Here is a 24,532-nt window from a genome sequence, read left to right as displayed (position 1 = left end):
CTAAGGGCACTATCGCCGCACACCGGGAAAGGATAGCAAAACCCACTACCAGGATGGAAGGATCCCGCTCACTCACAACAATGCAAATTTCACAACAATGCACACAGAGAGATAAGGGAGCCCAGCATCAACACGTCTGTCCTCGCTGCATTCAAGATAAGGAGAAAAGTGCCAGGCCCCGCTTTTGCCTGTGCTTTTGTTGAACGAGCCTGGCCCCGGTGACGTCGGCAACTGGCTAGCGAATGGCAGCGCTGCAGCAGCACAGGGAGGGGGAAGCGAAGGAATAAAACAAGGCGAGCGGGAGCGAGCTCCTGTTATTCTCCCTGCAGCGTGTCGACAGTGAGTACCGTACGTCATGGCCCGGACGAAGCAGACTGCACGTAAATCCACCGGAGGCAAGGCCCCCCGCAAGCAGCTGGCAACCAAGGCTGCCCGTAAGAGCGCGCCTGCCACGGGTGGAGTGAAGAAGCCTCATCGGTACAGGCCCGGTACCGTGGCCCTCCGTGAGATCAGGCGCTACCAGAAGAGCACCGAGCTGCTCATCCGCAAGCTGCCTTTCCAGCGGCTCGTGAGAGAAATAGCTCAGGACTTCAAGACTGACCTGCGCTTCCAGAGCTCGGCCGTCATGGCCTTGCAGGAGGCCAGCGAAGCCTACCTGGTGGGTCTTTTCGAAGACACCAACTTGTGTGCCATCCATGCCAAGCGTGTCACCATCATGCCAAAGGACATCCAGCTCGCCCGCCGCATCCGAGGGGAGCGTGCCTAAGTCCAGAGCTAGCTTAACGCTGAACCTTTCACCAAACGGCCCTTTTCAGGGCCACCAAAATATCCCAGAAAGAGCAGTCGTAGTCTCTGAGCTAGCACGGGCAGTGAATTAAAATATTCTTTAAAAGGAAATAAATAATAATAATATAAATCTTGATGATGATGATGGTGGTGGTGGTGGTTGTTGTTGTTTCCAGGGGATGATGTGAACCTTCCAAGTGCAAGCGCAGTAGACACAAAACTTAATAATAATAATAATAATAATAATAATAATAATAATAATAATAACAACAACGACAAAGTATATACATCTGGATGGCGGTGGGTTTTTTTATTTTATTTTTTATTCCACAGGACGATGCGAAGAGTCCTAGAGTAATCATAGTAAAGAAAATACTGAATAATAAAGGCGATGTTGATAATAATAATAATAATAATAATAATAATAACAAAGTATATAAATCTTGATGGTGGTTGTTGTGCCAAGGGGATTAAGGAAAACTCCAAGTGCAATAACAGTAAAGAAAATACTAAATAATAATAATAATAATAATAATAATAATAATAATAATAATAATAATAATAAGAGAGTAGTGGGGCACTTGTGCACACTTGCCTCTTTATGAGACAGAGGTAGGAGAGAGGCCAGGGTTCACATTCAAAGACTTCATAGGCTCTTTTAGAAAGAAGGTGATGGCCCTGATAAGGGCCGTTTTTGCAACCTCCGCTCTCGTGAGAGCAAGAGGTGCACGGGTAGTGTAAGAACCTCGAGGGTTCTCACTTCCTTTTTGCAGGTGCCTTTTTAGGCGAGGCCTTGGGCTTAGCGGCCTTTTTAGGCTTAGGTGCCTTAGGTTTCTTAGTGGGCACCTTGGCGGCCTTCTTAGCCTTGGAAGGAGCCTTCTGCTTTGGTTTGGGAGCAGGAGCTGCCTTCTTCTTCTCAGCAGGCTTTTTGGAAATGGCTTTCTTGGCTGCAGCCTTGGCTCCCCCAGCCTTCTTCGCCTTGGGGATGCGCTTCTCCTTGGGGGCGGCGGACCGCTTGACAGGGGCTGCGCTGGCTTTCTCCGGCTTGGCAGCTGAGGCGAGTTTGAAGGAACCTGAAGCTCCCTTCCCCTTGGTCTGGACCAGCTCTCCGGAAGCCACAGCAGATTTCAGGTACTTCTTGATGAATGGGGCCAGCTTCTCAGAGTCCACCTTGTAGTTGGCAGAGATGTACTTCTTGATAGCTTGGAGAGAAGATCCACCTCGCTCCTTGAGGCTCTTGATGGCACTGCCCACCATCTCGGAGGTTTTCGGATGTGCAGGCTTGGTGCGAGGTTTCTTGGATGCGGAAGCCTTGTTCTTCTTGGGCGACGCCTGGGCCGGAGCCGAGGCGGGTGCGGATGCTGCCGATGCTGTTGCAGTGTCAGCCATGGTCACGGTGCGAATGATGTGTTAAATTTTCCCGAATGGCGGAGTGTATCAGGCTACTCGGACCGCGCAGGAAACAGCAGAGGCTAGCTGTCGGGTGGGCTGCGCGGCGATAAGTTGGGGACGTGCTTCCTAGCTCCTTTCTCGTGCACCCTGCGTCCCGTGGGGGCGGCGGAAGGTTTAGTTCAAGGTAGGAAGGGATAGCCAAAGGATTAATGCTGCTCCTCAAATGAAAGAAGTGCTGCCCGCCTTGTTCAGGGCGTCCTGGCGCAGGTGTGTTCCATGGACAGCATTTCCTCAGCTCCCTCTCCATGCCGACATTTAGGGGCAGCCGCCGTCGTCGCGACGCCCCCGGGAGCGACCACCGCTTACCTGAAGGAAGTCCCATCCTTCCTCTAGCTGCCAAGGCAGAGAACTGTTCGTGGACTCTAGCCACTTTCGAATGAGAGCAAGGGACGTTCGGCCTTCAGGTGGATTTCTGCAGTAGCAAGGAGACCCACCGTAATCTGCCTCTAATAGCATTGCATAAAAGGGCATAAAGAAGGAAACATATAAATTAGGGACTAGTTTCCACGACTTGTCAGATTCCAGGTCTCTTGCTAGCTCTTTAAGTTCATTTTAGTCGCAGTATTTAGGGCCATAGGCACTTGCCTCACGGTCAGGTACCCTCTCTCACTTCCTGCTGTTTTAAGGCCCTTGTAAGGGAAGAGAAGAGAAGCCTAGTTAAAGAGGAATCCTAGAACGTCTAGGTGTATTTCAGGGCGTACCTAAAGGCCCAGACCGGAAGACAGCCGGTTAAGTCTCACAAAAGACTTTGTCTCTGACCTGTAGGAGGGAAGCACAGCCTGGTAGAAACGTCCCGCCTACCCCGGGCAACAAAGCCAGGACCGAATATCTCTAGGCCTATTCACAATCGAAAAGAAGCCCATATATAGTATATCTACACCAGGCGGTATTACTAATTGTTCCAATATTACAGCCGATCGCGTCCTCCCTCAAGTTGGACAGCTTGAGGTAGACAGAAGCTTCCGAGGGAGCTGCCTACAGAGAACAACTTCAGAAAAAATTGGATGAGAACAAGAGATACAATGATAGGACCCATCTTAAGACACCCAGGACTTATTCAGTTGGTTTTAGAACGATGTGTAGGCGGTAAGAACTGTAGGGGTAGACCAAGGTACGGACATGACAAGCACATGTAGGATGCAATAGTTACATAGAAACGAAAAGGTTGGCACAGGATAGGGTGGCGTGGAGGGCTGCATCAAACCAGTCTACGGACTGGTGACTCAAACAACAACAACAACAACAGTAGGCTAAGGCTATTTAAAAAAAAACAACTACCGCTACTACTATGTCGACGACGACGACTTTTACCTAACTTTCGTAACCGACCTTTGGTCTCAAAGCTGCCATTAAGTGAGAGTATGCCTCCTTAAAATAACCTACTGGCTGCGCCGAGAATCGATCACACTATTAGCAGCATAGAACGAAGACGATCGCGTGAACTGACTTCAAATAATAGTATTAAAGTTTGAGGTTACGTCGAATGTAATTACAAAAAGGCTACGCAATTACTTCTTTGACTTACAAGTACAGCGGCATACCTAACCTCAAAAAAGAATAAGGTCAGTAAAGTGCGAAACCGCGAGAATGCTATGTCCCTTTCGACGTGTAAGGAACTTTTTCTTTCTTTCTTTCTTTCTTTCTTTCTTTCTTTCTTTCTTTCTTTCTTTCTCCTGGTCCGAACGACGCCGGGAATTGCAGGAATACGTGTTGGGTTAACACGTTGGACGTTCAATTCTTACTTGCAGATGGAAATCAGGAAGGAAGGATCTAACACAGGGTAGATGCACGGTTAACACAACTTCTCTCGCCATGTGGATTCGGTGTGATTATACGGCTGGATGCCCTTCCTGACTACAACCTTCCTTCCTTCCTTCCTTCCTTCTACTACTACTACTACTACTACTACTACTACTACTACTACTCCTACTACTACTACTCAAGTTTGTGCTGTAAAAGAATACCCTGGGAAGAAAACAGGAGGATTAGGAGTCCTCTTCCCTCAAATATCAATTGAAGTACCGTAATGAGGGGTACCGAGTCATTTACATTCATGGGAGGATATGCGTAAAGGGACCTGATGGTATTTAGGCCAGCTGCGCTAGGGTTACTCTTCGTATGACTAGACCAGACCAGTACCGGTACGGTACCTCAAGATTTTTATTTTTTCTTAATTAGTTTAGGTTATCCAAGCCTAACCTGCAGTATCTTGCACCCGAAATATCTAGCATCTACCCTGTAATGAGAAGATGCAGGCCTCCTTCCCAGTTTTCAAGACTGGTGATGATAAAAGTGTGCGTAATTTAGCTTGAAGTTAGCAGATCCACGATCAGTTTATGCCCCTTTTCTCGGTTCGCTGCAATCATGTCTTAGAACAGGGTCTCCATTCTAGGCCTATCAATTCCTGCGAACTCGTGAAAGCAATCAGGTAATGAAGATGATGATTGTAGTTAATAACATTAAGAAGAGAAGTTGAGGTGTTTGTCTTCAGCAGAAAAGAGGATATAGGACCCGGGTAGCAGTGAAAGGGCGACCGTGTTAGACGCAGGATACCTAACCTCCCTATTCTTTGAATTCTAACCGGTAGTACTAAGGTAAGGAGGAAAAAGTAGGACGTACAGGTACGCAGTGTTCAGGTGCTGGGCAAATGGACGTATTATTGCCGAAGTACGAAAAATCCCTACCGGCCTAACAGGAACTAGTAGTGGTAGGTAGTGAAAAATGTTATTTACTTTACGCCCCACTAACTACTATTTACCGTTTCCGGAGACGCCGCTGAGGCGAAATTTTGTCCCGCAGGAGTTCTTCTATTTTACGTGCCCGTAAATCTACAGGCATGAGGCCGACGTGTTTGGCCATTCAAATACCAAGGGAGTGAACCGGAATCGAACTCGCCAAGTTGAGCTCAGAATGGCCTATTTAAATCCAGGACGGTAACGGTAATGATATGGGGAGTTGAGGTTAGTTCTATGGAATTCATCACTTGCCGAAAGGTCGGTCAGCCGACGTGCAGGCTACTGAAATCGAGCACTTTCCTCACGTCACCTAACCTAAAACGTCACGACACTTTCAACTAACACTTGTCGTCGAAAACGTTACTTTCTCAGTCTTATTAGGAAACCGTCTCATCTTAGGTAGAAATGCAAAGTCCTGGGAGTCAATGCTACGATTTGTCGGAACACGCGCACAAGGGTCACTCTCCTGCACTAGTACATCATCGTTCGTAAGCAAGCTTATGAGAGACGCCCAGTTACCTGCAGAGAATAGCGCACAACAGACTTGCAACTTATTACCGAACGTCGTCGTTATATCAACGGGTCAGCGATAGTATCTTATCTTACCTGAAAGAACATAAAATGAAATCATTTTTCGCCTCTTTGAAGGGCTGCTACATGCGGCGTGCGGTTGCTAGGACACGGCTTTCATTGTTATCACGACAGTGTCGATGACGTTGTTTGGAAACCATCTTCCTCGCGATTTTCTTGGCGGGCAGGGAGATTCGAACCCACGTTCCGCCCTGGCACTGATTACCCTTCTTACCTGTAATCTTACGCGAAATAGGACGTAGTAGAATGAAGAGTTAAGTATCCATGAGGGGCCTCCTACAGACAGGGCGCACTAAGCTGCACTAACCTAAAAGAAAAATAACAGCACACACACACACACACACACACACACACACACACACACACACACACACACACACACACACACACACTCTCTCTCTCTCTCTCTCTCTCTCTCTCTCTCTCGCATAATAACAATAATAATAATAATAATAATAATAATAATAATAATAATAATAACAACCATCATCATCATCATCATCATCATCATCATCATCATCATCATCATCAGGTCAGGTCAGGTTAGGCGGGCACCTCGGAGGAAGTTAAGTATCTACAATAAACTTGAATCATGTTGGAAAGTTAAGAACATCTGGTTAGTTTCACATGTAACAAAAATCGATCAATTTCGACATTTGTGCAGCCGTAAGGCTAAAGTTGATGATAAAGGGTTATTTAGAGATCAGAATAGTAGGTAAAAAGGGAATTGAGCCAACGGCACGTGGTGTTCCCAAGCGGTCACCCATCCAAGTACTGACCACGCCCAATGTTGCTTAACTGCGGTGATCGGACGAGAACCGGTGTATTCAACATGGTATGGCCGTTGGCGAGAAAGGAAGTCTTCATAGATGCATGTGTACAGAAGGCAACGGTTATTTATTCTTTGGAGGTGGGCGGGCGCGTTGTCGAGACGAGACTTTGCTCGGAGATCGCGACGGAGGAGCGTACGAGGGCGGTACTGAGCGCGCGCGGCGGGGCGCGGCGGAACCTAACCCGAGTAGTTTTAACCTCACTTCGTCGTAACCTAACCCCAACTCGACCCAGGGCCTACATTCAATCCCAACCAATCTCCTCAAGAAAGAAAAGAAAGAAAGAAAGAAAGAAAGAAAGAAAGAAAGAAAGAAAGAAAGAAAGACCCAGGGCCCCGTGGTAGTAGTAGTAGTAGTAGTTGTTGTTGTTGTTGTTGTTGTTCTTGACGGCGGTGCGATTGTCGTTTCAAGCGGCAAAAGGACTGAATAATCCGTCCGGCTATGATGGTGTTAACGACGACGATTATTATTATTATAATTATTATAATTATTATTATTATTATTATTATTATTATTATTATTATTATTATTATTATGAGGTTTTCTAATTTCTTTTGACCTTAAAGTAACAATGCTAACCACTTTGATGTGATGTCCCCCTTTTCACTTGCCTTTGGTTTGCTTAAGGGTAAGAGGCTAACACAACTGCTCTTTTTTTTAAAGGTGTGGTGGCCCTGAAAAGGGCCGTTTCTTAAGAAGGGTGGTTATTCCCTGTAGCTCCTTACTTGGAGCTGGTGTATTTGGTGACTGCTTTGGTGCCCTCGCTGACGGCGTGCTTGGCCAGCTCTCCGGGCAGCAAGAGACGGACGGCAGTCTGGATCTCCCGACTAGTGATGGTGGAGCGCTTGTTGTAGTGGGCCAGACGGGAAGCTTCAGCGGCGATACGTTCGAAGATGTCGTTGACGAAGCTGTTCATGATGCTCATCGCCTTGCTGGAGATGCCAGTATCAGGGTGTACCTGTTTAAGTACTTTGTAGATGTAGATGGCGTAGCTCTCCTTCCTCTTGCGCTTCTTCTTCTTATCTCCCTTGGAGATGTTCTTCTGGGCCTTGCCGGCTTTCTTGGCGGCCTTTCCGCTAGTCTTAGGAGGCATGGTTGTCTCGTGTAGCTACTGAGAATCCAAACGAATGGCTGGGGGCACCCGGTTTCAGCGTGTATTTGAAAGAAAACGCCTGTGTCGTACTAGCCAATGGGGGCGAACTAGCTGCAGCCTCATTGGCTGGCTCGCTGGCTCGCGTAACCTGCCAGAGTACAAAACTGGTGGTCACTAGTCGGAAAAATACCACCATCATTCGCTTCGGAATCCTTGGCTCGGTCACTTCGGCTCCCTCCTCGTAGAAGAAAAGAAGAAGAATTAGCGGAAAGCGTTGTGCTTCGTGGCGCAGTAATCACACATATTGCCGTGACTGCTCTCACTTACAGTGATACAGTCGAGGCATTGAGCGATTTGTCAGGGGCCGTCTTTACACTTAGTGTAACACGGTCCCAACCGTGAGCTATTTGTCTAACTGTGTGGAACACTGCGCCACGTGCCCGCGACCGCCACTGCAGTGACGAGGGACCCCTTTCTTCATACGTCACGGGTTGCCTGCACATCCCAACGGCTGGACTGCCCTCGCGACACTACTGCGGTGTTGCTCTGCTGGCCCCGTACTGAGACTGGTAGCTTAGGGGAGCAAACTAGCGTCTCAGTGCGGGTGTTAGGACTAGTTGTAGGTCCCCCCTTTTAGTCGCCCCGGCGGCCACCATAGCCAACAATCCGTAAACTTGGTGCACCACTGCTCGTGCCTTGTCCGTGGCTCCAACCACTTTAAAAACTCGCCCTGGCACGACAGTGACAACAAGTTAACGACTACTAGTCCGCCCCTGGGCGTTTGACACCCCCCCCCCACCCTGCTCACAATATACACTCATTTCGGACTGCATTCTTGTGTCAAACACACTCATACTTGGCTGCGCCCCCTCAGTATTCAGACCTGGCCTCCTGCCTCGGCAGGCGGCCACCTCGATGTCACTTAGGCCCAAGGACCCCCCTATACGCCGCCCAGTTCAGACGCCATTGCGGGAAACTCCGGCGCCAGACTCCCCTATGACCCTGAGAGGAGGCCGCACTATGACGCGAAAAGCCAACCCTGGAGGGAGTACCACCAGGCACGCAGACAACCACCAACCACCCCCCCCCCCGCCCCCGGTAGCTATGTCGCCTGAGAGCCCCCTCTCGCCCCCTCAAGAACATTCTGCTTCTTCATCACCCAATATTAATGAAGACACCCCTATTATCCCTACTGTGAACGAAGATTCCCCTCAGTCCACCCCAAATCATTCTGGCAGCTCGGGCTCTTCAGTTTGCTCGGACTCTGACGCTGAGGAATCCTACCAGTCCCCTAGTGGGAGGCAGCAAAGGAGGAGATTACACTACCACACCTCCACCAAGCCCAGACCGCTGGTCCTCAAGAATTCATATGAGATATTCAATATGATCCCCGTGAACAGTACTGGCCCGACGGACGCCGCCTCAAACGGCACCGCCGCACCGCACCGTACTCAAGATGGCTCCGCCCCGACAGACGCTGCCCGCAACAGCACTGCCGCGGCAGCTCTACGACCTGCCCAAGCTGGCCCTGCCCCGGCAGACGCTGCCACCACCAGCACTGCCGCCGCTGGCGCCACTCAACTCAGCACTGCCCCGGCGCACGCTGCCCCCAACAGCACCGCCGCAGCCCGTGCCCCAAGTACTCAAAGCCAGTCTGGGAACCATAACGCCTCCACTAGGACGACGCGGATTAGGATTCCTCCCGTTTATATCAGAGGCAATTTGAATGTCAGTCAACTTAGGGCTGCACTTAGAGATAATCAAATTATCTATAAGATGAAGGTACTCTTTGACGGAGTCCGGATTCAGACCCAAACTGTACAAGATTACGAGACTCTGAAGAGCCTCATTGCTAATTTTAATGGACAGTACCACACCCGTCCTTTAGTGGAGAGGCGCTACCATAAAGTCGTGATACGTGGCCTCCACATTAGCGAAGACCCGCAATGCATCACGGACGAACTCACGTCCATGGGTTTTGACATAATAGCGGTGTCTCAACTCACTTCCACCCGCACCCATAATAAACTACCTATTTTCCTCGTCACATACTGTGGCAGCCCCTCTGAGGATAGAAACATTTTTGATGTAAAGTTTCTACTCGATACTATTGTCAAGATTGAAAGGTATAAAAGCCCAGATGGACCCACTCAGTGTTTCCGTTGTCAACGTTTCGGCCACACCTCAGGCGGCTGCCACTGCGCATCTAAATGCGTCATATGTGGCGGGGATCATAGTTCTCAGAACTGCCCCCGTAAAGGCGACGTTACCCACAAGCCCCGCTGTGCCAACTGCAATGAGCAGCACACAGCTAGCTACCGGGGCTGCCCTGTTTATCTTCGCCTCCTGGCCCAACAACAGAATAGATTGCCCTCCACCAGAAAAAGCCCTGCAGGACCCGCCCCCATAACCCGCCCCGCCAAGCTTCGCGCAAACGTTACATTTGCTAACGCTGCCAATCCCTCTGGGCCAGCGGTTCAACCGTCTGTTCCCCCCTCCCCCGCCCCGCCCGCTCTTACGAGCGATAACTTTCCCGACCTCCCACAAACCTCATCTACCCCCCCCCTGCAAGCCCCCACCCCCCCCAATCCCACTTCACAAGCCTCCGACCTCATGGAGCTCTTCAAAATTCTGAAAGACCCTTCGTTCCGAGAAATCATCAACCTAATTAAAACTACCCTTCTGAAGCTCAAGCAAGCCCCCACCCCCGCTGACAAGATTGAAATTATTATGTCTGCTATCCTTTCTTTCTGTGATTAATGGCCCACAACAGCGGACAAACACGACCCAAACAGTTGAGAGTTCTCTTCTGGAACGCAGAGGGGATCCAGAGGGATACCTACGAGCTCTCGGAATACCTCGCAGAAGAGAGTATAGATATTGTCCTCGTCTGCGAGACCTGGCTTAAACCTGGATTGTCGGCTCATATCAATAACTATATAAATTACAGAGACGACAGGCCCAACCGTCGCCGCGGCGGTACCAGTATCTACGTGAAGCACAACCTCACCCACCACAGAATTCCCACCCCCAACAATCTCACTAGTCTTGAAGCTACGACAATCCAGGTTTACACCCGGAAGGGACCTCTCAACTTAACGGCGTGTTACATTTCACCCGATGCCACGTTCGACTCGCAAGACTTGGACCATATCATCGACTGGAACGTGCCCACTGTTCTGGCTGGGGACTTTAATGCCAAAAACCCCCGCTGGAACAGCCGCTTAACCACCCCCAGAGGCAAACTTCTCGCCCGTTACTGTGATTATCACCATATTACAACCCACGGCCCTGACAGACCCACCTTCTTCTCACACAACCCCAACATCCGGCCAGACACACTGGACATTGCTATTTCCTATAAAGTACGTCAATTTCTAGAATTAAACACCCTTGACCTTTTTGATTCGGACCATAAACCAGTACTTATGACTATAGACTCCTCTCCTGAATACACTCCCATTCATATTCCTATTTACAGCCGCAAAATCAATTGGACCGTTTTCCGCACCCATCTTACTGATCATTTAAATGGCAATCCCAGTGTGAAAGGCCCTGATGATATAGACAATCTAGCACTTCTGATTTCCACCACTATTGTTAACGCTGCCCAGGCTGCAGCTGAGGGCCCCAGCGTGGTCCACCATAGGAAGGACACGCTCCCCTCAGCAATCCTGGCGCAGATCAAATTTAAGAATAGAATAAGAAGATTGTGGCGTCTAACCAGGGACCCTGCCCTTAGGAGAAGGTGGAACCACTCCAAAAGAAATTTACAAATACTAATACAAAATCACAGACGGGACACGTGGCGCTCCAGGCTTGCGAGTTTGAGCGTGGCAGATAACTCCCTCCATAGGTTGGCTCGCAAATTTACGAAAAATAGGACTGGCATACCCGCCCTCCATGGCAGAAATGGAATGGCCTACACTGACCAAGACAAGGCCGACGCCCTGGCGGATACATTCGAAAGCGCATGCACCCCCAACGTCGAGCCTTGCGACGACAATTTCGTAGAGATCGTCGAAAACGACAACGAACTTCACGCTACTGACGAGACTGACCTTCCCCCTGACTTTAAGTTCATATCGCCTACCGAACTGTTCGCCGCCATAAAACGACTTAAGAACAGGAAATCCCCTGGCCTTGATAGCGTGTCAGCGTCTTTCCTTAAGAACCTTCCCCGAAAGGCGCTGACATGTCTAACCAAGCTTTTTAACGCGATTTTCCGTTTCGGCCATTTCCCTACGTGCTGGAAGACAGCGAAAGTCATCATGTTACCAAAACCACAGAAAGACAAAACTTTTCCGCAAAATTATCGACCTATCTCCCTCCTCAGCATTATTTCTAAACTATTCGAAGTACTGTTCTTAAGCAGACTTAATACTATTATTGACGACAAGAAACTTATGAACGAGGAACAGTTCGGCTTCAGGCGAGGCCATTCCACTGCCCATCAATTAACTCGCCTAACTGAAGAAATCACCAAAGGCTATAATGACCGTCGCCACACCGGAGTCTGTTTTCTAGATATTTCCCGTGCGTTTGACAAAGTTTGGCACGATGGACTCATCTACAAATTAAGGACTTTAGGCTTCCCTCCTTACGTTCTACGATTACTGACGAGCTACCTAGCTGACCGAAAATTTCAGGTCCAGGTCGGCGCTGCGCTGTCGAGCCCTCGCCCAATTGAGGCAGGCGTCCCGCAGGGCAGCGTGATCTCACCAGTGATTTTCAACCTTTTTATGACCGACATGCCAAAACCTACGCACGGGAAATTATACTTATATGCTGACGACACAGCTATTTCCTCTGTCTCGTGGCAGGCATCTAAAGCAAAAGACTATCTCCAAGACGCGCTCTCCACTTTAGAGCCTTGGCTCGAAAAGTGGAGAATCAAAATCAATGTAGACAAAAGTAGTGCTACACTATTCACTAAACGCCGTCCTGACCCCCCACAGCCCCTGATGTTTTTTGGCGAAGTCATCAGGTGGACCAATAAAACCAAATACCTAGGTGTCACCCTAGACAGAGGACTTACCTTCGCGGACCACATTAAAACTATAGTTGCGCAAGCTAAAGTGCGCCTTTTTCAAATTATTCCCATGATTAAAGCCGATAATGGGCTTACAATAGAAAACAGGCTCCTATTATATAAATCAATGGTTAGGCCCATCCTAGAGTATGCCAGTCCTATCTGGGGAGGCGCAGCTAAGACACACCTGGAAGCAGTGCAGCGGGTACAAAACCGTGCCCTGCGCTCCTTAACAGGTGCCCAATGGTTTGAGAGGAACACCGACCTGCATGATAGATACCAGCTAACTACCATCCTTGGCAGGATCTATCACGCAGCCACTAAATTCTACAATAAGCTCCATATGAGCACTAACCCTCTCATCTCCAATCTGGGGAATTACGACACCGTGGGGCTGCGATACCGCAGACCTAAAGATATCTTAAACAAACCACACTAGGTTCGGCGCTGTCGTGGTCCCACGGACATCCAACATAATGTAAGTCAACATCATCCTACCCCTCGGGGTACAGGCCATACCCTGGTCAATTAGATCCCTTATCAACAATCCACACAACGTCACAACAATGCAGTTCCAGTCTAATCTTACCAAGAAATAGCACTCAAGGCCTTTAATTGGTCGACGGGCTAAAAACATCATTGGTCCCTCGGGACCTCTGATGAGGTGGCTTCAAAATACCATTTGGTGCGAAGCAGACTAGCAGAGCATCATGTCAGGACGAGGCAAGGGAGGAAAAGTTAAGGGCAAGTCCAAAAGCCGTTCCAGCCGTGCAGGCCTGCAGTTTCCTGTCGGGCGTATCCACCGTCTCCTCCGCAAGGGAAACTATGCAGAGCGAGTGGGTGCTGGTGCCCCCGTGTACCTGGCTGCGGTCATGGAGTACCTGGCTGCTGAAGTTCTTGAGTTGGCAGGCAATGCAGCCCGTGACAACAAGAAGACGAGGATCATCCCCCGTCACTTGCAGTTGGCCATACGTAACGATGAGGAGTTAAACAAACTCCTGTCTGGTGTGACCATTGCCCAGGGAGGTGTGCTGCCCAATATTCAGGCAGTGCTCCTGCCCAAGAAGACCGAGAAGAAGGCTTAATTGCCTTAGCCTTGGTTTCCCAGGCAAAAATTTAAAAAACGGCCCTTTTCAGGGCCACCAGCTGGTTAAGGAAAGAGTTGCTTGTCAGGCTTTATTGCTCAGTAGTAAAAGACGTATCAAAAGAGAAAGAGCAGTACAGTACATATAAGTCTCTAATAATAATAATAATAATAATAATAATAATAATAATAATAATAATAATAATAATAGTGAAACCAAGAAGAAGAAGAAGAAGAACAACAACAACAACAACAACAAAGAGAAGAACTGTGTTTAGTGTCCCTTCAGTAGCAACAGATGCTGGAATTTAGTGTTTAGGACAGAAAATAGCCTAGCCAACTTAAAGATATATTACACAGTTTATTTATTGAAGGAAGGAAGGAAGGAAGGAAGGAAGGAAGGAAGGAAGGAAGGAAGGAAGGAAGGAAGGAAGGAAGGAAGGAAGGAAGGTTTCATAAGAAGTACTTTTAATATCATACCAGTTTACGGTATAACCTTCAAAACTGGAGTAGGTTATCAGATTATTTATTTAATTATTTAATTATTTATTTATTTATTTATTTATTTAGAAAGAAGCCATGTGATTAGTTTCCAAATGAAAGAAAGAAAGACAGAAAGAAAGAAAGAAAGAGAGAGAGAGAGAGAGAGAGAGAGAGAGAGGATCAGATACAGATATCTAGTGTCCATTAAAAATAAACTTCAGACTAGACTTCATTACTAACGTTGAGGGCATATTTTCTTCTCTGCAGGGCTCGAGCAGAAGTGTACAGTACAGTACCTCCTAGGAAGAAGTGCTGCACAAGCAATGCTAGAGGAGTACTGGACACGGGACACTAAGCTCTTTTGAGAGGTAAGTGGTGGCCCTGAAAAGGGCCGTTTTTTTTAAACACTGCATGCCCCCTGCCGGGAGCACGCTCGGAAGAGATCTAACCGCCGAAACCGTAAAGGGTACGTCCCTGTCTCTTGAGGGCGTACACTACGTCCATGGCGGTCACGGTCTTCCTCTTGGCGTGCTCGGTGTATGTTACGGCATCCCGGATGACGTTCTCCAGGAAAACCTTGAGCACGCCACGAGTCTCCTCGTAGATTAGGCCCGAGATACGCTTGACCCCACCTCTGCGGGCGAGACGTCTGATGGCAGGCTTGGTGATGCCCTGGATGTTGTCTCGGAGCACCTTCCTGTGACGCTTGGCGCCTCCTTTGCCGAGTCCCTTTCCTCCCTTGCCTCGTCCGGTCATGGTAGATCAGTACAACAGCGAGTTCAGAGCTCGAATGTGCCAGGCCCTGAGCCTGAGCCTCGCATTGCGACTGCTGCCGCTTGAAGAGCGGCAGCTGTGGTTCTATTGGAATTCCCGACCGATTGGGTCCTTATATTCCATTTTAATATGAGGCTCGTAGAGCGTGCAACTCATGGTAGTGTTTGGTATTAGGATAATTTATATTAAATTAAATTGCTACAGTAATTCTTTCCTGGAGTTCAGGAGTGTTCTATGGTATATTTACAGTGTCTAACCTAACATTAATCTAAGCCTACGAATTAAATTTAGCCTAATAATTAACATTAATTGTCAGTGTGTATATGTGACATGGTATCTATATACATGTATGTTCCTTGAAGTGGTTCGTATTCGGCCCTTTTCAGATTCGATCGCCGTAGTTTACTGACGAGCAAACATATGGCGATAGACGACTGCCTCCAGGGTCATTCCTTTGGGCGGGTATATTATGTCTAGTAACATGTTCGATATTCTGTCTGCAATACCGCTGGAGTGGATGTGGTTCATTAGTATTGTGTGCCTTTCCTCCGGCGGTACTTGTGATAGCATTTCTAGCGCCTCCTCTCGGGTTGGGGGCATTGTTCGTGTCTGGTAGGCGTAGTCTGCCTGCTTCTTCTTTCTTTGCATTTGCTTCTCCGGCTGAGACTTTTCCTCCTCTTCTGGTTGAGGTAGTGGGGGGAACTCTGTCGGTCTCAGCTGGAACGTCTGTGCGGTGGATGTGCCGGGAGCCTCTTTCTCCTTCTTCTTCCTGAGGGTCTGCCCTTCCTTGGCTCGGATTATTACGGGACAGCCACCGTAGTTAGCAGTGTGGTTGCCCTTACAGTTGACACAGGTAAACTGTTTACTGTCAGTGAGGGTACATTCTGCAGTGCTATGTGCCCCCGGGCACTTGACACAACGCGGCAAAAGGTTACAGCTTTTGTGCGTGTGCCCTGTGCGCTGGCAGCGTTTGCACTGTGGCGGTCCTGCGGGTTTTTTCGGTCTTTCGACTTTTATAATCAAATCCATCAGTGTATACTCGTTGAATATCTGTCTGGATTTTTCGGAGTATTGGAGTGTTACGGCGAACAGTGGGATGGGCTTTCTCTCTCTAGTTACCTCTTCCTCTGTGCCGTTCTCTGTACGTCTTCTTATATTATAGGTTTTGCTCAGCTGTACTGTCTGACAGACTGGGTATCCTTTTTCTGTCAGCTCGCTAGTTATGTCTTCCGGTTTCGTGTCAAGTGGCAAGTTTCTGATGATTGCCTGAATTTTGCCGCTCGGTTCGGCTGGGTGGGTGTAGAATGCCACCCCTTGGTCCTTTAGTGCCTTCACTAACGCGTGGTAGTCTTCCATAGTAGTCAGCAGGTATTTGACTACGTTATTTCGGACTACCCGCGCAGTGAATTGTCCGTTAATACACGATTTGATGAAGTCTCTTCGGCCTGAGTAAGGCATGGCGTCCTCTTTGATGATGATGGGAGGAGGTTTTCGCCTTGCTGTTCTACTGGTTGTGTCCATGTTTATTTCTTCAGGTATTTTCTCTAGCTGTTCGTACCTGTTATTTACGGGTACTGGTTTTGGAGCAGTTTTTTCCTTCGGCTGGGCAGTTTTTCTGTTCGGTGGTGTTATGAATCCATCAGCGTCCGTAGTGGTATGTACTCTTTTGGTTTGAAGTGCAGATTCCTCGGTGATGACTGGTGACGTGTCGGCCAAGGTCCTTTTCTTCATGGTAGAGGGCGTTCCTGCTTCACCCTGGGTCGAGGTGGTGGGGCCTTGTGTCTCTGTTCTCGGCTTCGGTACCTCTTCTGATACCGGGGTCTGCTGTTGTCTTTCGGCCGTAGGTGCAGGTGTACTTGATTTCTTCTTCTTCTTCTTCTTCTTCTCGTGAATGAGGTTGACTAGGTTGTGCGAGGGTTCATCCCCTAGATAAACCTCGCATCCTTCGTCTACAGACTCGTAGTCGTCCTCGTCTTCATACTGGGGGGAGTCCGTGGTCAGCGTTGCAGGTTTTAGCCTGGGGTGTGGCGGCGCCATTTCGAAGTATGGTCTCAATGACTCGGCTATCTGGTTGATACGCGAGCCTAGTGCTTCATCTACTGTCGGCAGGGCAGATTTCAATCTGGGGTCCCTCGGAGGCTGATTGTAGTACTGATTGCGTACCTCGAGTTTACGGGCTAGGTGTGAGCCTGGTGTTGGTGGATTTCCGACATAACTAGGTCGGCCCGAGGCTACTCGATCCACCCCAGACCGGCCAGGTTTGCCGGAAGTGTTGTTCTGGTGAGTGCGGCCTGACATGGCTTAGCAGTGTAGGTGAGTGGTGTGCACCAGGTTGTGTAATCCTACCTAGATTGCACGCTCTACGAGCTATCGATATGACCAAGGGCACGGGGCCGGTCTGATAGCAGGGGAGGGCAGGTCAAACACCCGTAGGCGGACCTCGGACAAGGCAAGAGAGTGTGCCTGCTCAGAGCCGTTGCTTCAGGCAACAGTTTTTTGAGGGGTGTCTCCCCGGCAAGAAGCAAGCGGACACTGCGACAGAACACCGCGGGACCGACAATTTGCTCTTTTTGGATGTAGGGTAGGCAAGCCCGCCCTACAGCTCCGTTGACTGCTGCGACTCGGCGGGGAAGGCACTAGGCGGCCTTGTCCTCGCTGCTCGCTCGCTGCTGGTTGCTGCTGGCTGCGCTCCAATCAGAGCGTACCTCTTCTTCTCTTCTCTGAGCTCCTTCTTCTCCGCTCGCTCGCTCGGGAATCTCAGAGCTCGAATGTGCCAGGCCCCGCTTTTGCCTGTGCTTTTGTTGAACGAGCCTGGCCCCGGTGACGTCGGCAACTGGCTAGCGAATGGCAGCGCTGCAGCAGCACAGGGAGGGGGAAGCGAAGGAATAAAACAAGGCGAGCGGGAGCGAGCTCCTGTTATTCTCCCTGCAGCGTGTCGACAGTGAGTACCGTACGTCATGGCCCGGACGAAGCAGACTGCACGTAAATCCACCGGAGGCAAGGCCCCCCGCAAGCAGCTGGCAACCAAGGCTGCCCGTAAGAGCGCGCCTGCCACGGGTGGAGTGAAGAAGCCTCATCGGTACAGGCCCGGTACCGTGGCCCTCCGTGAGATCAGGCGCTACCAGAAGAGCACCGAGCTGCTCATCCGCAAGCTGCCTTTCCAGCGGCTCGTGAGAGAAATAGCTCAGGACTTCAAGACTGACCTGCGCTTCCAGAGCTCGGCCGTCATGGCCTTGCAGGAGGCCAGCGAAGCCTACCTGGTGGGTCTTTTCGAAGACACCAACTTGTGTGCCATCCATGCCAAGCGTGTCACCATCATGCCAAAGGACATCCAGCTCGCCCGCCGCATCCGAGGGGAGCGTGCCTAAGTCCAGAGCTAGCTTAACGCTGAACCTTTCACCAAACGGCCCTTTTCAGGGCCACCAAAATATCCCAGAAAGAGCAGTCGTAGTCTCTGAGCTAGCACGGGCAGTGAATTAAAATATTCTTTAAAAGGAAATAAATAATAATAATATAAATCTTGATGATGATGATGGTGGTGGTGGTGGTTGTTGTTGTTTCCAGGGGATGATGTGAACCTTCCAAGTGCAAGCGCAGTAGACACAAAACTTAATAATAATAATAATAATAATAATAATAATAATAATAATAATAATAACAACAACGACAAAGTATATACATCTGGATGGCGGTGGGTTTTTTTATTTTATTTTTTATTCCACAGGACGATGCGAAGAGTCCTAGAGTAATCATAGTAAAGAAAATACTGAATAATAAAGGCGATGTTGATAATAATAATAATAATAATAATAATAATAACAAAGTATATAAATCTTGATGGTGGTTGTTGTGCCAAGGGGATTAAGGAAAACTCCAAGTGCAATAACAGTAAAGAAAATACTAAATAATAATAATAATAATAATAATAATAATAATAATAATAATAATAATAATAATAATAATAATAATAAGAGAGTAGTGGGGCACTTGTGCACACTTGCCTCTTTATGAGACAGAGGTAGGAGAGAGGCCAGGGTTCACATTCAAAGACTTCATAGGCTCTTTTAGAAAGAAGGTGATGGCCCTGATAAGGGCCGTTTTTGCAACCTCCGCTCTCGTGAGAGCAAGAGGTGCACGGGTAGTGTAAGAACCTCGAGGGTTCTCACTTCCTTTTTGCAGGTGCCTTTTTAGGCGAGGCCTTGGGCTTAGCGGCCTTTTTAGGCTTAGGTGCCTTAGGTTTCTTAGTGGGCACCTTGGCGGCCTTCTTAGCCTTGGAAGGAGCCTTCTGCTTTGGTTTGGGAGCAGGAGCTGCCTTCTTCTTCTCAGCAGGCTTTTTGGAAATGGCTTTCTTGGCTGCAGCCTTGGCTCCCCCAGCCTTCTTCGCCTTGGGGATGCGCTTCTCCTTGGGGGCGGCGGACCGCTTGACAGGGGCTGCGCTGGCTTTCTCCGGCTTGGCAGCTGAGGCGAGTTTGAAGGAACCTGAAGCTCCCTTCCCCTTGGTCTGGACCAGCTCTCCGGAAGCCACAGCAGATTTCAGGTACTTCTTGATGAATGGGGCCAGCTTCTCAGAGTCCACCTTGTAGTTGGCAGAGATGTACTTCTTGATAGCTTGGAGAGAAGATCCACCTCGCTCCTTGAGGCTCTTGATGGCACTGCCCACCATCTCGGAGGTTTTCGGATGTGCAGGCTTGGTGCGAGGTTTCTTGGATGCGGAAGCCTTGTTCTTCTTGGGCGACGCCTGGGCCGGAGCCGAGGCGGGTGCGGATGCTGCCGATGCTGTTGCAGTGTCAGCCATGGTCACGGTGCGAATGATGTGTTAAATTTTCCCGAATGGCGGAGTGTATCAGGCTACTCGGACCGCGCAGGAAACAGCAGAGGCTAGCTGTCGGGTGGGCTGCGCGGCGATAAGTTGGGGACGTGCTTCCTAGCTCCTTTCTCGTGCACCCTGCGTCCCGTGGGGGCGGCGGAAGGTTTAGTTCAAGGTAGGAAGGGATAGCCAAAGGATTAATGCTGCTCCTCAAATGAAAGAAGTGCTGCCCGCCTTGTTCAGGGCGTCCTGGCGCAGGTGTGTTCCATGGACAGCATTTCCTCAGCTCCCTCTCCATGCCGACATTTAGGGGCAGCCGCCGTCGTCGCGACGCCCCCGGGAGCGACCACCGCTTACCTGAAGGAAGTCCCATCCTTCCTCTAGCTGCCAAGGCAGAGAACTGTTCGTGGACTCTAGCCACTTTCGAATGAGAGCAAGGGACGTTCGGCCTTCAGGTGGATTTCTGCAGTAGCAAGGAGACCCACCGTAATCTGCCTCTAATAGCATTGCATAAAAGGGCATAAAGAAGGAAACATATAAATTAGGGACTAGTTTCCACGACTTGTCAGATTCCAGGTCTCTTGCTAGCTCTTTAAGTTCATTTTAGTCGCAGTATTTAGGGCCATAGGCACTTGCCTCACGGTCAGGTACCCTCTCTCACTTCCTGCTGTTTTAAGGCCCTTGTAAGGGAAGAGAAGAGAAGCCTAGTTAAAGAGGAATCCTAGAACGTCTAGGTGTATTTCAGGGCGTACCTAAAGGCCCAGACCGGAAGACAGCCGGTTAAGTCTCACAAAAGACTTTGTCTCTGACCTGTAGGAGGGAAGCACAGCCTGGTAGAAACGTCCCGCCTACCCCGGGCAACAAAGCCAGGACCGAATATCTCTAGGCCTATTCACAATCGAAAAGAAGCCCATATATAGTATATCTACACCAGGCGGTATTACTAATTGTTCCAATATTACAGCCGATCGCGTCCTCCCTCAAGTTGGACAGCTTGAGGTAGACAGAAGCTTCCGAGGGAGCTGCCTACAGAGAACAACTTCAGAAAAAATTGGATGAGAACAAGAGATACAATGATAGGACCCATCTTAAGACACCCAGGACTTATTCAGTTGGTTTTAGAACGATGTGTAGGCGGTAAGAACTGTAGGGGTAGACCAAGGTACGGACATGACAAGCACATGTAGGATGCAATAGTTACATAGAAACGAAAAGGTTGGCACAGGATAGGGTGGCGTGGAGGGCTGCATCAAACCAGTCTACGGACTGGTGACTCAAACAACAACAACAACAGTAGGCTAAGGCTATTTAAAAAAAAACAACTACCGCTACTACTATGTCGACGACGACGACTTTTACCTAACTTTCGTAACCGACCTTTGGTCTCAAAGCTGCCATTAAGTGAGAGTATGCCTCCTTAAAATAACCTACTGGCTGCGCCGAGAATCGATCACACTATTAGCAGCATAGAACGAAGACGATCGCGTGAACTGACTTCAAATAATAGTATTAAAGTTTGAGGTTACGTCGAATGTAATTACAAAAAGGCTACGCAATTACTTCTTTGACTTACAAGTACAGCGGCATACCTAACCTCAAAAAAGAATAAGGTCAGTAAAGTGCGAAACCGCGAGAATGCTATGTCCCTTTCGACGTGTAAGGAACTTTTTCTTTCTTTCTTTCTTTCTTTCTTTCTTTCTTTCTTTCTTTCTTTCTTTCTCCTGGTCCGAACGACGCCGGGAATTGCAGGAATACGTGTTGGGTTAACACGTTGGACGTTCAATTCTTACTTGCAGATGGAAATCAGGAAGGAAGGATCTAACACAGGGTAGATGCACGGTTAACACAACTTCTCTCGCCATGTGGATTCGGTGTGATTATACGGCTGGATGCCCTTCCTGACTACAACCTTCCTTCCTTCCTTCCTTCCTTCTACTACTACTACTACTACTACTACTACTACTACTACTACTCCTACTACTACTACTCAAGTTTGTGCTGTAAAAGAATACCCTGGGAAGAAAACAGGAGGATTAGGAGTCCTCTTCCCTCAAATATCAATTGAAGTACCGTAATGAGGGGTACCGAGTCATTTACATTCATGGGAGGATATGCGTAAAGGGACCTGATGGTATTTAGGCCAGCTGCGCTAGGGTTACTCTTCGTATGACTAGACCAGACCAGTACCGGTACGGTACCTCAAGATTTTTATTTTTTCTTAATTAGTTTAGGTTATCCAAGCCTAACCTGCAGTATCTTGCACCCGAAATATCTAGCATCTACCCTGTAATGAGAAGATGCAGGCCTCCTTCCCAGTTTTCAAGACTGGTGATGATAAAAGTGTGCGTAATTTAGCTTGAAGTTAGCAGATCCACGATCAGTTTATGCCCCTTTTCTCGGTTCGCTGCAATCATGTCTTAGAACAGGGTCTCCATTCTAGGCCTATCAATTCCTGCGAACTCGTGAAAGCAATCAGGTAATGAAGATGATGATTGTAGTTAATAACATTAAGAAGAGAAGTTGAGGTGTTTGTCTTCAGCAGAAAAGAGGATATAGGACCCGGGTAGCAGTGAAAGGGCGACCGTGTTAGACGCAGGATACCTAACCTCCCTATTCTTTGAATTCTAACCGGTAGTACTAAGGTAAGGAGGAAAAAGTAGGACGTACAGGTACGCAGTGTTCAGGTGCTGGGCAAATGGACGTATTATTGCCGAAGTACGAAAAATCCCTACCGGCCTAACAGGAACTAGTAGTGGTAGGTAGTGAAAAATGTTATTTACTTTACGCCCCACTAACTACTATTTACCGTTTCCGGAGACGCCGCTGAGGCGAAATTTTGTCCCGCAGGAGTTCTTCTATTTTACGTGCCCGTAAATCTACAGGCATGAGGCCGACGTGTTTGGCCATTCAAATACCAAGGGAGTGAACCGGAATCGAACTCGCCAAGTTGAGCTCAGAATGGCCTATTTAAATCCAGGACGGTAACGGTAATGATATGGGGAGTTGAGGTTAGTTCTATGGAATTCATCACTTGCCGAAAGGTCGGTCAGCCGACGTGCAGGCTACTGAAATCGAGCACTTTCCTCACGTCACCTAACCTAAAACGTCACGACACTTTCAACTAACACTTGTCGTCGAAAACGTTACTTTCTCAGTCTTATTAGGAAACCGTCTCATCTTAGGTAGAAATGCAAAGTCCTGGGAGTCAATGCTACGATTTGTCGGAACACGCGCACAAGGGTCACTCTCCTGCACTAGTACATCATCGTTCGTAAGCAAGCTTATGAGAGACGCCCAGTTACCTGCAGAGAATAGCGCACAACAGACTTGCAACTTATTACCGAACGTCGTCGTTATATCAACGGGTCAGCGATAGTATCTTATCTTACCTGAAAGAACATAAAATGAAATCATTTTTCGCCTCTTTGAAGGGCTGCTACATGCGGCGTGCGGTTGCTAGGACACGGCTTTCATTGTTATCACGACAGTGTCGATGACGTTGTTTGGAAACCATCTTCCTCGCGATTTTCTTGGCGGGCAGGGAGATTCGAACCCACGTTCCGCCCTGGCACTGATTACCCTTCTTACCTGTAATCTTACGCGAAATAGGACGTAGTAGAATGAAGAGTTAAGTATCCATGAGGGGCCTCCTACAGACAGGGCGCACTAAGCTGCACTAACCTAAAAGAAAAATAACAGCACACACACACACACACACACACACACACACACACACACACACACACACACACACACACACACACACTCTCTCTCTCTCTCTCTCTCTCTCTCTCTCTCTCTCGCATAATAACAATAATAATAATAATAATAATAATAATAATAATAATAATAACAACCATCATCATCATCATCATCATCATCATCATCATCATCATCATCATCATCAGGTCAGGTCAGGTTAGGCGGGCACCTCGGAGGAAGTTAAGTATCTACAATAAACTTGAATCATGTTGGAAAGTTAAGAACATCTGGTTAGTTTCACATGTAACAAAAATCGATCAATTTCGACATTTGTGCAGCCGTAAGGCTAAAGTTGATGATAAAGGGTTATTTAGAGATCAGAATAGTAGGTAAAAAGGGAATTGAGCCAACGGCACGTGGTGTTCCCAAGCGGTCACCCATCCAAGTACTGACCACGCCCAATGTTGCTTAACTGCGGTGATCGGACGAGAACCGGTGTATTCAACATGGTATGGCCGTTGGCGAGAAAGGAAGTCTTCATAGATGCATGTGTACAGAAGGCAACGGTTATTTATTCTTTGGAGGTGGGCGGGCGCGTTGTCGAGACGAGACTTTGCTCGGAGATCGCGACGGAGGAGCGTACGAGGGCGGTACTGAGCGCGCGCGGCGGGGCGCGGCGGAACCTAACCCGAGTAGTTTTAACCTCACTTCGTCGTAACCTAACCCCAACTCGACCCAGGGCCTACATTCAATCCCAACCAATCTCCTCAAGAAAGAAAAGAAAGAAAGAAAGAAAGAAAGAAAGAAAGAAAGAAAGAAAGAAAGACCCAGGGCCCCGTGGTAGTAGTAGTAGTAGTAGTTGTTGTTGTTGTTGTTGTTGTTCTTGACGGCGGTGCGATTGTCGTTTCAAGCGGCAAAAGGACTGAATAATCCGTCCGGCTATGATGGTGTTAACGACGACGATTATTATTATTATAATTATTATAATTATTATTATTATTATTATTATTATTATTATTATTATTATTATTATGAGGTTTTCTAATTTCTTTTGACCTTAAAGTAACAATGCTAACCACTTTGATGTGATGTCCCCCTTTTCACTTGCCTTTGGTTTGCTTAAGGGTAAGAGGCTAACACAACTGCTCTTTTTTTTAAAGGTG

General features: G+C 48.3%; 1 protein-coding gene and 2 non-coding genes across 3 annotated transcripts; all 3 read right to left on the bottom strand.

Annotated features, from left to right (window-relative positions):
- Positions 1–6,294: 6,294 nt before the first annotated feature.
- On the bottom strand, positions 6,295–6,413 carry LOC137501355 (5S ribosomal RNA). The gene has a single exon (XR_011018507.1). It is a non-coding gene; the product is annotated as a 5S ribosomal RNA (ribosomal RNA).
- A 702-nt stretch (positions 6,414–7,115) lies between these two features.
- Positions 7,116–7,487, bottom strand: LOC137501244 (histone H2B). Its single transcript, XM_068228150.1, has one exon. It carries the CDS (start codon positions 7,485–7,487, stop codon positions 7,116–7,118), a length of 372 nt encoding a protein of 123 aa, XP_068084251.1.
- A 16,286-nt stretch (positions 7,488–23,773) lies between these two features.
- Positions 23,774–23,892, bottom strand: LOC137501354 (5S ribosomal RNA). The gene has a single exon (XR_011018506.1). It is a non-coding gene; the product is annotated as a 5S ribosomal RNA (ribosomal RNA).
- Between the last annotated feature and the right edge of the window lie 640 nt (positions 23,893–24,532).

This window comes from Anabrus simplex, chromosome 6, assembly GCF_040414725.1.
Source record: "Anabrus simplex isolate iqAnaSimp1 chromosome 6, ASM4041472v1, whole genome shotgun sequence".
NCBI classification, from domain to species: domain Eukaryota; kingdom Metazoa; phylum Arthropoda; class Insecta; order Orthoptera; family Tettigoniidae; genus Anabrus; species Anabrus simplex.
This window is presented reverse-complemented; position numbering and strand designations above follow the sequence as displayed.